Source organism: Gossypium hirsutum, chromosome A06 (genome assembly GCF_007990345.1).
Source record: "Gossypium hirsutum isolate 1008001.06 chromosome A06, Gossypium_hirsutum_v2.1, whole genome shotgun sequence".
NCBI classification, from domain to species: Eukaryota; Viridiplantae; Streptophyta; class Magnoliopsida; order Malvales; family Malvaceae; genus Gossypium; species Gossypium hirsutum.
The window spans coordinates 33,639,933-33,656,001 of NC_053429.1; the positions used below are offsets into that span (position 1 = coordinate 33,639,933).

Consider the following 16,069-nt stretch of genomic DNA (forward strand, 5'->3'; position numbering starts at 1 on the left):
AACCAGCTCACCGGTGTTTGTATCCAAAAAAACTAATGCATTAAATCGTAATTCCAAAAAAGTCTTTTCTTGATTTTTTTGCCCCTATTTTTTAAAGTCTCGTGATTTCCTCCACGATTTTCCCTCGACCAACATCTAAGGCCCGTAAGCCTCCTCCCTCTTCGTCACACCGGATTTCATCGATGACCTGTCATTCGGCAAAACCTCACCGCCTGCTGATTCGATACTAAGGGAGCCATTAGACACAACTCCTTCAAGTGTCTGTAACGTCCGCAACAAAAATATCATTGATAACGATTCATACTTAATAAATTGAGTGATGTCATTTATCAAAACTTGAGATACGAGGGGTAAATAATAGAAAAACAATAATTACTAATACTTTTAATCCTCGTGGATACAATATTTTTACTCACCGTAGTTATACTATTTATCGATAGGTGCAATTGTCTTCGTTGTATTTTTAATTAGTTTAGTGACACATCAGCACCCTATCATTTGATCCAGGGGATCCCATTAACAATAGACCTTGTGACATCCCCTTTTAAAAGTTCAAAATCATCATCATCGTCAAGCCCCTTCGGGTTAACTGACTTCCTAAATTCAACAATACCTTACCCCAATAACATATCTTTCCACAATAGTGTTGCTTCAGTCGATGCGTTGACGGCTATATCTATGGTGGTTACTACCATACCATCCTTGAACTGCACTTTCTTGGTGCCTTGATCTTCATTAGAATATGCTTTGGTTTGTAACACCCCCATACCCGACCCAGTCGTCAGGTCAAGATATCAGGATGTCACATTCATTACTGAAGCAATTACAGAAATTTCAAATTGATTTATCATATTATTTGATTATTAAAAATTATTTTACTCATTTTAATAATAAATGGATTTTTGAAAGAACTATTTGTGAGTTAAAAGGAGCTCATTAAAACATGATATTTAATCAAAGATAACAAAGTTTATAAAATTAACACAATTATTAAAGTTTTACAAATAAGTCCAATGGAGAACTTGTCATTTCTAAAATAGTTTACTCACTTTATGTATATTTCATATTTATTTCCAAATTGAGCCAATTAATTTAATTCTTCATACAGTTTTAGTCAAGATTCCAAAGTCACATCAATTAATAATTGTTCACTTATTATTTTATCAATTCGTTTAAACATTCTCACATATATTAATCATTCCATCACTTATAACCATGTTGTAACATTTCAAATTCATCTACTATTTTTTGTCCTCCTTTTCTCTATTCCACACCTTTTATGTATATATATATTAGAATCTTTAATTTTTAGTATGATATGCTTATATGTAACCTTAACTATAATTTCACTATTTACTTATGTGTTCATATCAAAGTTGTCCACTTGTGTCATAGCCACTAAATTAATTATATCTTGAGCTAAAGAATTCGAAATTATGATCTGCTTATTATATTTGAAATTAGACTCAATGAACTTTTTTCCATAAAAAATTTGGAATTTCCACATAAGCCAATTAATACGATTCATTTTTCAAATTTTCCCATGTTCTACTACTTAACAGCTTTGACGCTTATTCACTAAAAATTAATTATCTTTTAATTCGGGATTTGTATCATGTTATTGAAAATAGGCTCATTAAGATTTTTAGAATATTAATTCCATCTCCTAAATATTTTTTATACTTTTTTATGATTTTTCAAAGTCAGAACAGAGGAACCCGAATCTATTCTAATATTGTCCTACAAAAACTAATATATCTCATAATCTAGAATTCCGTTGCTTACGCTGTTTCTTTCATAAAAAACTAGACTCAATAATATTTAATTTAATATTTAATTCAACTTCTAACTAAATTTATATGATTTTCGGTGAATTTTCAAATTTAAGCTATTGCTACTATCCAAACTATTTCAATGAAAATATTTTTTTTCCATGGTTCTTTGCACTATCATTCATTCAATCATACATAATCATCATACTTTTGATTACTATTCAATCTAATAACTTATGTTTATATGTAGATTACATATTCATTTCTTAATCTTAGTACTTTCATAATACAAATCACATTCTCTCCTACTTATCAATTTAGTGTTTTAAGTCTTTATACTTCATCAAATACTTTCTTTTTCTAGTATTTAGATTAAAATATATGTTTCATACACCTCATTCACAACATAATTAACTCAACTATTGAGATACAAGTAGGGTTAGTATGAAACTTATCTCCTTCGCCAAGAATTTCTTCCTTTCTTCTTCATTTCCGTTCCTTTCTCATCTTCACCACTTTCCTTCCATTTTCGTCTCATTTTCTTCACTTTCATCTATTATTTTCTTACTTCTAAATTGATGAAAATATTCTCTAAAATCTCTACTTTATCTTTTCTTTTTGGTGTCTATGAAATTTTTCAGATTTTCATGGCAAATGATCAAATTGCAAAAAAAATAATACTTTCCTTGTCTTTCCTCACGATGGAGCATGGAAGGATGATAATTTCTCATCTTTCCTCCCTTTTTATACAAATAGTTTCATAATAAAATATTAATAAAAATCTAATTATAACATTAATATTATAACATTTATCTAATTATTTAATTTAAAATATCATTAAAATATCTCACATGTCATCATTACACTCTAGAATTCTCTCTCATGCTAATTGTTCATTTGCCCTTTAAAATCCTTAAAAATTTCATCCTTAAATCATCACTTAATTTAATAAAATTGTGATTTAGTCCCTCATATTGATCATTTGCTCTTTATAATCCTTAAAAACTCCATCCTTGAATCATCATTTAATTTAATAAAATTGTGATTTAGTCCCTCATAATTCTTCATTTATTCAATTTAGTCTGTATTCATCCATTTTCCTTATTTCCGAGACTCTTCCATTCTTAAGATATTTGCATTATTGGCCCTTCAAATTTTTTATATTTATACTTTAACCCGTCACATTTTAAATATTTATACTTGAACCACAAAACTTTTCATATCTTTACGATTTAGTCTCTAACTCAAATTAATATTTCATAACATACTTCTTATTTCATTTTTCTCTAACATCTTTTATCCTTTACTTTCTTTATATCTTATTTCATTGAAAATCTCTCATATTATTTTCTAATAAAGGGATTTTGAGGATGTTATATGACTCCATCATCATCAAAAGAAAAATTCACCATCAATTTATAGCAGAGTGTTCCTAGTTTTAGTCCTATTTCATTAATTTTGGATCATGATCTATTTAGTGGGCAAGAACATAAAATAATTTCTTCCGTAAAAGTATGAGCTTATTTAACCTTTTGTTCAACTTTGGATAGGTAAATTTTGTATTTTTTATGTCACTATCATTTACAAGCACGTTCCAACCACAAGGTTCGCGTTTTTATTTTCTAGATCTCATAGCATTTTCAGTTTCTTCTTCTTTGATTTGAACTCTTCAAGTTATTTGAAACATGTCTTCAATTTTTTTAAGAATTACTTGACTTCTAATTTTAGAAGAAAGTTACCTATAATGTGTTAGAGCTGTGTGAATTTGTATTGTACTTCTCTCCTTCCATTTAAAATTTATTAGAATAAAGTTTTTTAATATATAAATAGAAGTAGTCAATATTCTTCTTGTATCATCTAAATTTCAACATTAATGAATTTTCTTTTTTTTTACCCATAATTTTTTCCTGAAAGAGTTTCCACATAAAATCTGTGCATTTTTATTTTTATTTTTTTTCTTTACGACCATTCTATATTACCATTATCGACATTCAATTTTTGCACTATGCTTATAGGTTTGGATAGAAGTGTTAATGGGTTTTTCAAAAAAATTCAAACTTTAACTTAATTTACCTAAATAATCAATTTTCCTGATAAAAATTTAATTTAAAAATATATAATATTAATGGAAATTATTATATGTATTGATTATGTTAAATAATAAAATAAACTAGACTGAATTGATTTTGGATTGAGAAATAGAAACCTAAGCCTATGAACACCTTTAGATACTTGATAAACAATTACAAACACTAATTATATACAATGCCAACATTGTTTAAGGTAGTTCACATTACATTTTTTTTTATACATTACAAATTGGGACAGAGGATAATGTTGCTAGATTTTTAACCTTAAATTTTGAGGTGCCAACAAATAATTCTTAATCACGAATTGCTGGCAAATTAAATAAATAATATTTGAGAAATGAATCAATTTTTATTTTTATTTTTTGTTGATGTAATAAAAATTATATATACTTTAACATCAACATAAAATCTAAAAAAGCAATTAAAATTTTCAAAAGAATAATTAAGAATATCATGTATATAAGTAATCTCAAGAAATTTTAAAATTTTATTTTTTTTATTTAATAAATTATTCACATCAACATAAAATGTGAATTAGTTTATATTTTTTAAATAGCTTTACTTTGAGTAAAATATATTTACTTTAATATTAAAATAAAGGGCTTTTATGAGTAAAAATCATAAGTTAAGGGCTTTAATGAGTAAAAACCATAAGTTAAGGGCTTATTTAACTACAAAAATAGGTTAAAAGCTTGTTTAAAAACAATATAGTGAGTTGAAGGGAAATAAAAGGAAAATAATAAATAAGGAGGGCTTACAAGGCAATTAACCATATTTAAAGTTTAGCACCGCCACACTATTAGGTGCCACCCTTTCCCTTTTTTTATAGCAGCTACTCTAAATGAAAAAATTGCATAACATGTCCCTAAATACTTTAGATCATTACATTTTAATCTGATGCCACCAATTTGACAGGCAGCACCAGTAAAACTATACAATTTTGATAAATAATCTTATGGGCATACCATTTCAGTTATTAATTTTATTTTTTTGTATTATTTAGGTGAAAAAGTCTTAACTTTTACTTAGTTTATCCATTATCGAAATTTTTATATTGAAAATTTAAAATTTAAAACATTAAAATCAATTAAATAAATGATAAAATACAAAAATGATCATTAAAGTATTTTTCGTGTTTCATTTTTAGTCACTAAACTTTTAAATTTTTTATTTTGGTCATTAAATATCGTTGTTCGTTTGAATAGTAATGGAAGCGTTCATGTAAGTTTTTTTTTCTTGATCTAATAACAAATTTAACCCTCTAATAATCCTATAATAAACAAATCTAGAACTTTTTGCTCACACAATTTACTAAAATAACAAAATTATAACTCGGACTCTCAAAATTAAATAAGATAATTCAAAATAAGTTTTAAAGTTAAAAATATATTTTTTCTTTTTGGTGAATTATAAGATGAAGGCAAAGCCCTTACAGCAACTCAACTAACGCAATTCGACTCAGGCTATATCTAAAGCGATGAACACCCTAACCATCTAAATAGAAAATGTCTAAATCACCCTCAAACTTGAAAAGCATCAACATTCTCCGCTTGGGTGATGGTCCTCCAATCACAATATTTTTTTATTTGAAAATTCTTTGAAACAAAACCTGGTAAGTTGAAACAAAATCTTGTAAGAACTTGTTTAGTATTCTTAAAAAAAAACAATTTTAGAATAAAAGTTGTGCTAAACAAGTTTTTTTTTTCTGTTGAAAATTTTGGCTTTTGAAAAGAAAAAATTAAAAATTTTTAGTTTTTCCCCTATTAAAAGTACTTTTGGTGCTTAATTACTTTTTCACCCTTCTAACAACAAGATACTTTCCCTTCTTTTTTCTTTTTGTTTTTAGTGCTTAATTACAAATGTGTTAATATCTAATTACAAATATTTAAGGATTATATTTAATTATTTAAAATATAGTTTATATATTCTAATTAAATTTTATAAATAATTAATATTTGTTACTTAAAAAATATTTAAAATTTATATTTCATATATTAAAATATTAACAATAAATTAATTTGAACATTATTTAAACTCATATTTATTACTTGATAATATCATGTTTAAAATGAATATTTTATTTTTTAAAAGTATTTTTTATAACAATTCCAAACACTAAATTTTACACCAAAATTTTCAAAAACAATTTTCCGCGACACTTTTTAAAAATACTTTTCAAAGATTATATTAAACTGGCCCTAAATAAATGTTTAATTTCAACTTAGCTTCGACTTTGCGATACTGATTCTTTTGAGTCTATCGCTCATGCATAAAAAAAAAAAGTCTAACTAATCCTCTTACATTAAGCCTAGCTGAGTTATAATATCATAATCATGAATTGAATTTGCATGTTCAAACTAACAAAATTTGCCTTTGAACACATACATCACATGTTAAAATAAACTTGTTCATAGTTTGAGTTACTCGTATAAATTCGAAAGCCTATCCAAATTTTGAAAGGGTTTGAAAAAAATAATAGATCCGAAAAATAGGCTTTAACAAAAAGATTAAACCCGTTTAAATTATGAGTTAAGCTCGAGTTTGAACATTTAATGCACGACCCGACCCAGCTCAGCCCATTTTAAGTTTATGTTATTTTTATATATCATGTAATTTAAAACATATTAAAAAAATAAACCTATACTAAGTAATGTTATTTTTAGAAAATAATGTTATTTTTAGAAAAAAGCCATGGATATGCTGAACAAAACTAAACCAACAAACATAGAATACAAGTCATAATTTTGTAGTAGCCATATTGAAATTTCAAAATTTTGATTTTGATTTCATCTATCATATAAATTACAGAAAATGATGTGTCTATAATTATATATAAATCAGTTGAGTGTTATGAGTGCACACAAGAACCAGAGAGAATAGCAGAGAAAGAGAGGGGAAGAAGAAGATCGAGAGAAGAAAACAATAGAATTCTTCGATTCAAAAACTGCATAACCGTTTTTCCCCAGCCATTCTCCCTAAATGGGAAACTCGGCAACAGTTAGGAGAGGTGGTTACTGTGGCTGTTACTCGACAGATGTAATCCCTCTCCATTTCGCACTGTTTCACTAATGAGAAGGCTTCAGCAAAACGCTCCGTTTCATTAATGGTTCATAGAACCAAAACGGTGCTTCTCAACAACGGCTAATAGGCATAAGAAAATAACAGAATAACATCAGAGTTTCCAGCAACATTTTCTTCCATAACATTGAGATCTAATGCGATTATGTATTTGAATTTTATTAATTAAAAAAACATGAATTTCAAATTCCTTACTAACACCCATTAATAAATATATGTATCTACTTTTGAAATCCAAGTTTCCAAATGCTTCTTAAAACAGCTGATTCCCAATGCAATATATGTGTATGCATATATCATACCCTCTTTTATTAGAGTCCCAGTCCCCATGTTGGTGTCCTGATGAAATTTAAGAGAAATATAAATAAAAGATTGGGAAGGAGAGACGTAAACTTTACAAGGGTAAGTCTAAGAACGAATTTGATACATTGAGACATGATATACTACAAAAAAAAAAAAGAGAGAGATCAAGATATGCATATTCAAGTTTGTAGCTTCAAACATATATATACATGCAAAAGAATGTATATAATGCTTAGATTCAACAATATGTATAGTTTTCAATGCAAAGTCCATGCAGGACAAGAGAAGCAGGGAGAGTCCTACACATTAGGAGGTCTGATACTGAAAATCTAGGTTGTTCAGACTCTTCATTTTTGCTTGAAGTGTCCATGTACAGACACATTCGGATACATATATTTAATATAACCATTCAAGATTCCTCTAAACACATTAAAAAACCTTTGAAAAAACAGGTCTGTGCATGAGTGATTTACAATCGAGAAAAGTTTATCTTATTTAAGAAATAATAATACTATGCTAGTTAATGCCAATGATAAGAAATGTGCATACCTTAGTGTTAGAGAAGACTGCATCAAGGTCCCTTTTTTGTTCCTGAAAAATCAATTTAGAAAGTTAAATTGGAGATTTAGATCATGAAAGCAAACCTAGTAATTAAATTTGTAATCATTGGTGTACCTTTGATCGTTGTTGATCTAATTTATTTAACTCATCTTCTACTGTATCCAATTCCTCATTCGCATCATCTTCTTTTAAAAGATGATCTTTGAATTTGGCCTTGATGTACTGGATCTTTTGGAGAATGCTTTGGAGATCAGGATGCATTAGCCACTGCGTTTTGATTTGCTTGAAGGAGGCAGGAATTTGTAATGAGACAGGAAAGGATTTCGATTTTATCCATGTCAGAAATTCCAAATCTCTCGTTAAAAAACAAGATATAAAGATATTGCTGATGCAAGGATTTCCAAACTGTACAGTTCTGATGTATTGTTGTGTATTGTCTGTTTAGAAAATAGTCCAAAACTTACCAGATGACATTTGATCTTTTTATGTTCAAAATGTATGCATAAAAGATAATAAAAAAGTGAATCTAACATGAACTTCTTAGTTTTTAATGTGAATCTAATATGAAATACTTAGTTCAATTAGGACCAGTTACCGTCTTTCTTCGTCTGTCAACTTGATGGTGGAAATTTTTCAATAGTTCAATTAGGACCATTTACCGTCTTTCTTCGTCTGTCAACTTGATGGTGGAAATTTTTTCAATCTGTTTTGCACAGCTTCCCCACAGTTCTTTTCACTTTTCGGTTTTGGCTGTTGCTGGGAGGTTGAAGCTTCTTTTCCCGATATCCATTTCTGGGGGGCTTTTCCTTTAGCTTCCACTTAATTATCGATTTCCCAGCTTCTTTTCTTGCTTCCAGTCGACATCGACATATGCGTCTGGGTATCATCCGGTTCATTTTCAGGTGGATCACTCTCAGAGTCCGAAACAACCCCAATTGGGCAAGGGATGTCCTGGTTTTCACTCATTTAGCACAGACCTGAGGAACTTTTAACTCAGATCAGATTTAGATCATTGAACAAAAAAAGATCAAACCATGGATATATAAATTATCAAAACGAAACCCTATGAAACGAAGTTTCCTCAAGTAATTAAAGAAGAAATTCTGCAAGATCAAAACAAGAAATGTATGGACTGCGATGAAAATGAGGTGGTAAATTAAGTAGTACCTACTCCTTGGATTTGTCTACGGTGAAGATAAGAGGGGAGAACACCGGCTGCCAACGCCTTGAAGGGGAAATAATGACCTAATTTCAATTTGGGGATTGAATAAAGAAGTAAGGAAAGGGACAGACAAGCCCGAGATTGACTTTCTGCTTTTTAATTTGGAGCGAGAGGAAAACCTTTTAGCACTCTTGTGGGGTTTAGAGGCGTCAGCAAACGTGAGCATAACTTTCTGGGAAGAGAAAAAAAAATAAAAACTCTATCAAATAATCTATAAATTTGATAAATTTTAAAACTATACATTAATTATAGTTTAATGTATAATTATATACATTAATTCTGATTTTATATAATTTTATTCATGAAATTTTAATTTGATTTGATTTTTATAAATTATTAATAAAATTATTGATATAACATCATTTGTTTATATATTACATATATAAATAATTATATTTATCTAATATAAAAATAAATTGATATATTTATTTATTTAAATGTATATGATTAAATTAAAATTAAATTTGAAGTATACATTTAAACCACAATTAGAGTTTCACCTATATAATTACACCAAATTAAAGCTCATGTATACAATTGCACATTAAATCAAAATTCATGTATAATTTTAAAATTTATCCCTACCAATAAAGGTAATTTAAGTTTCGAGTTAGAGGTGAATCAAATTTTGTAATTTAAATAATTCGAATAATATATTTGTGTAAATATCCCTTTGATCTTTATCAATTTTAAAAATAAGCAAGATAACTCTCTCACAAAAAATATAAAAAAATTATTTTTTTTTAAAATTTTCAAATATTTATAAAAATTTCAAAAATTTTATTTTTTTAAGAAAAATAAATAATATATAAAAAAATTTAAAATTTTTCTAAAATAATAACTTTAGAATCTAAATAAATTAATTAATAATTGAAGTTTTTTTTGAAATTTTTTTAAATATATATAGTTTTAATTTTATATGCTCCATCAAATTAATTATATTATAGTAAGATTTAAATTTAATATGTTTAATTTTTTAATTTAATCAAATAATTTTATTTAATTAGATTGGATATAAATTTTTTAAAACAATTTGGTAGACTTTAAATAAATTTAGATTACTTTCTTATAGTTAAATTTTAATTTGGGCAATTAAATTCACATACTTTAAATTTTTTAATAATTTTATTTTTTTTTATTTTTATGATGTTTGTAATGAACCGAAAGTTACGGTATCGGAAATTGAGTCTTGAGTACTGTTTCCGTGAAATTTATTCATGAATATTTATTAGAAATATTTATGAATTATAGTTGAATGGTTATTTAGTGTTTAATTAAGTGAAGTAGCTTGAATTTAGTTTAAAGGATTAAATTGCATAAGGAATAAAAGTTTAATTATAGATTAAAGAAGTAAAAGGGACTAATCTAGCAATTAGACCCTAAGTGCCATGTGTGTGAATGTATGATATAACATGTGTAATAGTTGGTATATATGTGTAATAGCTATAAGATATTTTATGTTATAGCTATTACACATGTTAATTTTATATTTATTATAGGTTAATAATAATATAATATAATATAGTATAATGAATAAAGAATAATGAGCAAAGAAACATAAAAAGAGTTACAGAGAGCAAACGTGAGAAAGAAAAAAAGAAAGAAAGAAAGAAAGAAAGAAAGAAAGAAATAGAAAAGAGAAATTTGAGGATTAAGGCCCTAAAGCTTGATTGGTAAGTTGTTTTAGCTCATTTTCTTATGATTTTTATGTTTATGGATGCCTAATTCAAAGTTCTACATGTATGAGGTTAAAATGAAGAAAAATAGAAAATTTTTAGATATTGATTTAGTTGAATAAATTGAGGTTTTATGGGTTAAATTGATAGGAATTAAAGTTAGAAGTGAAAATTGAGTGATTTATTAAAAGAATTCTAAGTTAGGTTTAAATAGGGATTAAGTTGAATAGAGCTCAAAATTTATGTTTTATAATGAATTTTATGAGTTAGAAATTGTTAATGAGTTGATTAAAAGAGGATATGAAGCTTAAGTTAAAGAAAAAAAGATTAGTAATGGGAAAAGGACGAAATTGGAATTTTTGTAAAAGTTTGATAGAAAGTGAAAAATGTGTTTTATGAATTAGTATATTGATGATTTTTAATTGTATGATTGTTAGTAGCAAACGTAGCACCGGATACGTCATCAAAGAAGGGAAAAGAGAAAGTGAACGAAAATATCGATTAAATTCGATAAATAGTGGTTTGTATTTCTATAAACCGAGCTTAATCGTTATTGCTATATTTGATAGTTATATTGTATGAAAATGTGAATGAGGTAAGTATTTTTACCATATTGAAATGAATGTGATTTTGAATACCCTACTAACAGTGTCGGGCTAGTCGGATATAGTTGACATGTCATAGGAATTGGAAGTATTGGGATATTCCGACATTGAGTCGATGAGACACTATGTGTCAACTACTGTTAAAGTTCCGGATTTGTTCCGATGAAGTACTTTGTGTACTATAATGTTAAAGTTCCGGATTTACTCCGATGAAGCACTATGTGCTTATCCCGGAGTGTGGGTTGGATCCGTGTATCCGTCAGTATTCGAGTTATGTTAATAAGGGTAAATAAAGTAAAGGTTATTAAAGTACTGATTGATATTGAATAATAGCAATAATGTGTTTGAATTACCATGTTTTAAAGTTGATTAAGCTATTGTTTATAGAAATACCACTGAGAGTATTCTCAGCGTACGATTTGTTTCTGTGCGCAGGCTAGGTACGAAAGTATAAGGACTCAGCATACAAGCCGATCCCCAAACTCAAATTGGTGAAGTTTCTATCTTTTTAGAAAATGGCATTGTACCTAGGATGTCTTTTGGTTATTTTGAAAGTATCTAAGTTGTTAAGTGATATTTTGGTATGTTTTGTAAATGTTACCAAAACCTTAAGTATGGTATGTTTTGATATGTTAGTGAAGAGTAATAAGAGGAATTGTTGGTAAATGTTGTAGAGAGAAGAAATGAAGATGTTATAAACTTAGTTATCAACATTTTATACTAAAACAGATTTGGACAGTAACAGTAGTCCAACTTTGAAAATATACCAAAAATAGTATAAAGTGAATTAGATGATGAATAAAATATGTAATTGAAGCTTAATGAATCTATTTTTATATGGAAGAAACAAAATAGGTAAAAGAGTTGTATTTTATGAGATATTTACGTTTTGGTGAAACAGGGTTAGAACAATTTCTAGACTCCCTATTCTGACTTTAGAAATTCACCATAAATTGTGTATTAAGAATTAGGACTCAAACTTTATTTGTATGGATTTTTTGTTGAGTCTATTTTTAATTGAAACAAATGGCATAGTCATTGGATTTCTGTACAGGAACAAATTTGATTCGTAGTGCACAAGGGTCAGAGTAGCCGAACCCTGAAATAGGGGAGACTTTTTCTAATAAACTGTACTAATTGGCCTGACCAAAAATTCTATAAAAAAATTAGTAAGTATATATATGAGTCTAGTTTCAGGAAAAATTTACAGAATTGGATTTTGAGTTTCGTAACTCAAGATATGATTTTTTTAGCGACCGTGACGTAGATGGATAGTTTACTACGAAAACTGTTTAAGTGTTAAGATAGGTTTTGTAATGTCTCTTGCTTGACTCCGGCAACGGTCTCAGGTAGGGGGACGTTACAATATTGATTGGTATCAGAGCTAATTAGATTTAGTCGGTTCTAGGACTAAATCGAATGTCAATGTGAATCTAGAGGTACATGTCATTACTGAGTCAAATTTGAGTTGGGATTGGATGCTGATATGTTTGTTGAATATTTTTGTTTTATAGCATTAAGAATGTCTGATAAAAGCATTGAGGATACTGATCAAGAGATGTATAGTGAAGATGATGAACCGTATAATGTGAATGAATCGGAGTCTGCAACTTCAAGTGTGAATCCAGTGGGAAATCAACCGAATGTTGGAAGTGATAATACTGAAGTCTTTAGAATAATCGCCGATGCCCTTCAAAAAGCAGTAGGAACTATGCTTGCTACGTCCTCTATCCCTACTACCCGAAGAGCTCCAATTAAAGAATTGAGAAAATATGGAGCTACAGAATTTTTGGGTGCAAAGGGAATTGATTCGACTACTGCTGAAAATTGGTTAAAGACTACAAAGAGAGTTCTGAAGCAACTTGAATGTACACCACAAGAAAGCTTAGTGTGTGTTATCTCATTACTGCAAGAGGAAGCTTTAGTATGGTGGGAATCAGTGATTCAGAATGTACTTGAGGAACAGATAAGTTGGGACTTCTTTCAAAAAGAGTTTCAAAATAAGTATTTGGGAGAAATGTACATAGAGGACAAAAGACAAGAGTTCTTAACACTGAAACAAGGTGAGATGCTCATAGTGGATTATGAACGAGAATTTCTGAGATTGAGCAGATATGACACTGAGTTTGTACCGACTGAAGCTGACCGATGTAAAAGATTTTTAAGAGGATTACGTGATGAATTTAGACTACAGTTGATGCCTCTTAGAATCACTGAGTTTGCGGATTTAATGGAAAGAGCTAAGATGATTGAACAAATTCTCGGAAGGGATAAAAAGTCTGAAGTTGCTTGTTCGACTGAAAAAACGTCCCGGAATGGTTAGTTCAAGTCCACAGCTTAAGCGGTCAAAGGAATCACGAGGTAATTGGAGATTTAGTTCTCGATCGAAAAAGAGTGATCAAGGTCGGAAAAGACAGACTACTGTGTCTACTGGCAGTATCCGAAGTCCAGTTCAGAATACTGAAATTCCAATATGTGAGCATTGTGGAAACCGACACAAAGAGGAGTGTAGAAAGTTGACTGGAGGTTGTTTCCGTTGTGGAGCTACCGATCATTTTATTAAAGATTGCCCAAAGATATCTGGAACAACACCGACAGTAGTGCAAAGATCTGAATTTGCTTCCAGAGGCCGGGGATCAGGCCGAAGTAGTTCGTTTGCTAGAGGTGGTACTAGAAGAACTAGTGAGAGTGCTACACAACAATCTGAAGCTAGAGCTCCAGCTCGAGTGTATGTTGTGAGGACTCGAGAAGAGAAAGATGCTCACGATGTGGTGACAGGTATATTCTTATTGAAGTCAACACCCGTTTATGCTTTAATAGACCCTGGGTCATCACATTCATATGTTAATACGAAAGTAGTTGAGACAAAAAAAAATTAGAGTTTGAATTGTCTAAAGTTATGATAGAAGTGTCTAGTCCACTGGGACAAACTACTTTAGTGAACCATATATGTCGAAGATGTTCATTAATGATTCAAGATAGAATATTCCCTGTTGATCTGTTGATTATGCCATTTGGCGACTTTGATGTTATTTTGGGAATGGATTGGTTATCAGAACATGGAGTGATTTTAGACTATTATAAGAAGAAGTTTATTGTTCAGAATGAAAGTGAAGATAGAATTGAAGTAAATGGTATTCGGACTAGTGGATCAATTCGTATTGTTTCGGCCATTAAAGCTAGCAAGCTTCTTCATCGAGGTTGTAATGCTTTCTTAGCATATGTGATTAATTCGGATTCAGTTGAAAGTCAGTGTAGTAAAATTCGGACTGTATGTGAATTTTCTGATGTATTCCCTGAGGAATTACCTGGATTACCCCCTGATCGAGAGGTAGAATTTGTGATTGAAGTCTACCCAGGTACAGATCCGGTATCGATACCTCCGTACCGTATGGCACCTACTGAGCTAAAGGAATTAAAAGTACAGTTGCAAGACTTATTGGATAGAGGTTTTATACGACCTAGTACATCACCATGGGGAGCTCCAATATTATTTGTTAAGAAGAAAGATGGGTCGATGCGGTTGTGCATTGATTATCGACAACTCAACAAATTGACTGTCAAGAACAAGTATCCACTTCCCCGAATAGATGATTTGTTTGATCAACTGAAAGGAGCTTCCGTATTTTCAAAGATTGATCTAAGGTCGAGATACTATCAGTTGAAAGTAAAAGAGTGCGACATATTGAAGACGGCATTCCGTACGAGGTATGGGCATTATGAATTTTTAGTGATGCCATTTGGACTGACAAATGCCCCTGCTGCTTTTATGGATCTTATGAATCGGATTTTTCAGCCATACTTGGATCAGTTCGTAGTAGTTTTTATCGATGATATTTTGGTGTATTCCAAGTCAGAAAAAGATCATGAGCAACATCTCCAGATTGTTTTGCAAATACTACGAGAAAAGCAATTGTACGGAAAATTGAGCAAGTGTGAATTCTGGTTATCAGAAGTTGTGTTTCTTGGTCATGTCGTATCAGCGGATGGAATTAGAGTGGATCCAAAGAAGATTGAAGCAGTTATTCAGTGGAAAGTTCCTAAGAATGTATCAAAGGTACGAAGTTTTCTTGGATTGGCTGGTTACTATCGAAGATTCGTCAACGAATTTTCAAAGATAGCCTTACCGATGACCAAGCTACTACAGAAGAATATTCCATTTGTTTGGAATGAGCAATGTCAGAAAAGTTTTGAAGCATTGAAATGAATGTTAACAGATCCACCGGTATTGACTTTACCAGAATTAGAAAGAGATTTTGTAGTGTACAGTGATGCTTCATTGAGTGGACTGGGATGTGTACTGATGCAGAACGGGAAAGTTATTGCTTATGCTTCACAGCAACTGAAACCGCATGAACGCAACTATCCAACTCATGATTTAGAATTAGCAGCTATAATTTTTGCCTTAAAGATTTGGAGGCACTATCTTTATGGTGAAAAGTGCTATGTTTATACGGATCATAAAAGTTTGAAGTATCTGCTTTCGCAAAAAGAATTGAATCTGAGACAAAGGCGTTGGATAGAGCTTCTAAAAGACTATGGTTGTGTCATAGACTATCATCCAGGGAAGGCTAATGTAGTAGCCGACGCACTGAGTAGAAAAGCTGCGATTGAATTACGAGCAATGTTTGCACAACTTAGTATCACTGAAGATGGAAGCCTTTTGACTAAATTAAGAATAAAGCCAGTAATGTTTGATCGAATCAGATCAGCACAGTTAGAAGATGATAAGTTGTTAAAGAAAAGAGAGATGATTCGGAAT

The 16,069-nt window shown here is 29.9% G+C and overlaps 1 protein-coding gene across 18 annotated transcripts; it reads right to left on the minus strand.

The window, feature by feature from the left end:
* Positions 1 to 6,620: 6,620 nt before the first annotated feature.
* On the minus strand, positions 6,621 to 9,184 carry LOC107897104 (uncharacterized). 18 transcript variants are annotated; one of them, XM_016822453.2, is made up of 6 exons: positions 8,972 to 9,184; positions 8,400 to 8,781; positions 7,919 to 8,086; positions 7,793 to 7,834; positions 7,243 to 7,279; positions 6,621 to 7,003 (listed from the first exon to the last, which is right to left on the minus strand). In XM_016822453.2, the coding sequence occupies exons 2-6, from the start codon at positions 8,457 to 8,459 to the stop codon at positions 6,963 to 6,965; spliced, it is 348 nt and encodes a 115-aa protein (XP_016677942.1). In that variant the 5' UTR covers positions 8,460 to 8,781; positions 8,972 to 9,184; the 3' UTR covers positions 6,621 to 6,962. The 18 variants fall into 18 exon arrangements, 8 of the variants coding, with proteins under 8 accessions (XP_016677942.1, XP_040971080.1, XP_016677938.1 ...); XR_005928419.1 differs by having other exon boundaries at positions 6,621 to 7,279; positions 8,464 to 8,781; positions 8,976 to 9,184; XR_005928417.1 differs by having other exon boundaries at positions 6,621 to 7,279; positions 7,919 to 8,241; positions 8,464 to 8,781; positions 8,976 to 9,184.
* Between the last annotated feature and the right edge of the window lie 6,885 nt (positions 9,185 to 16,069).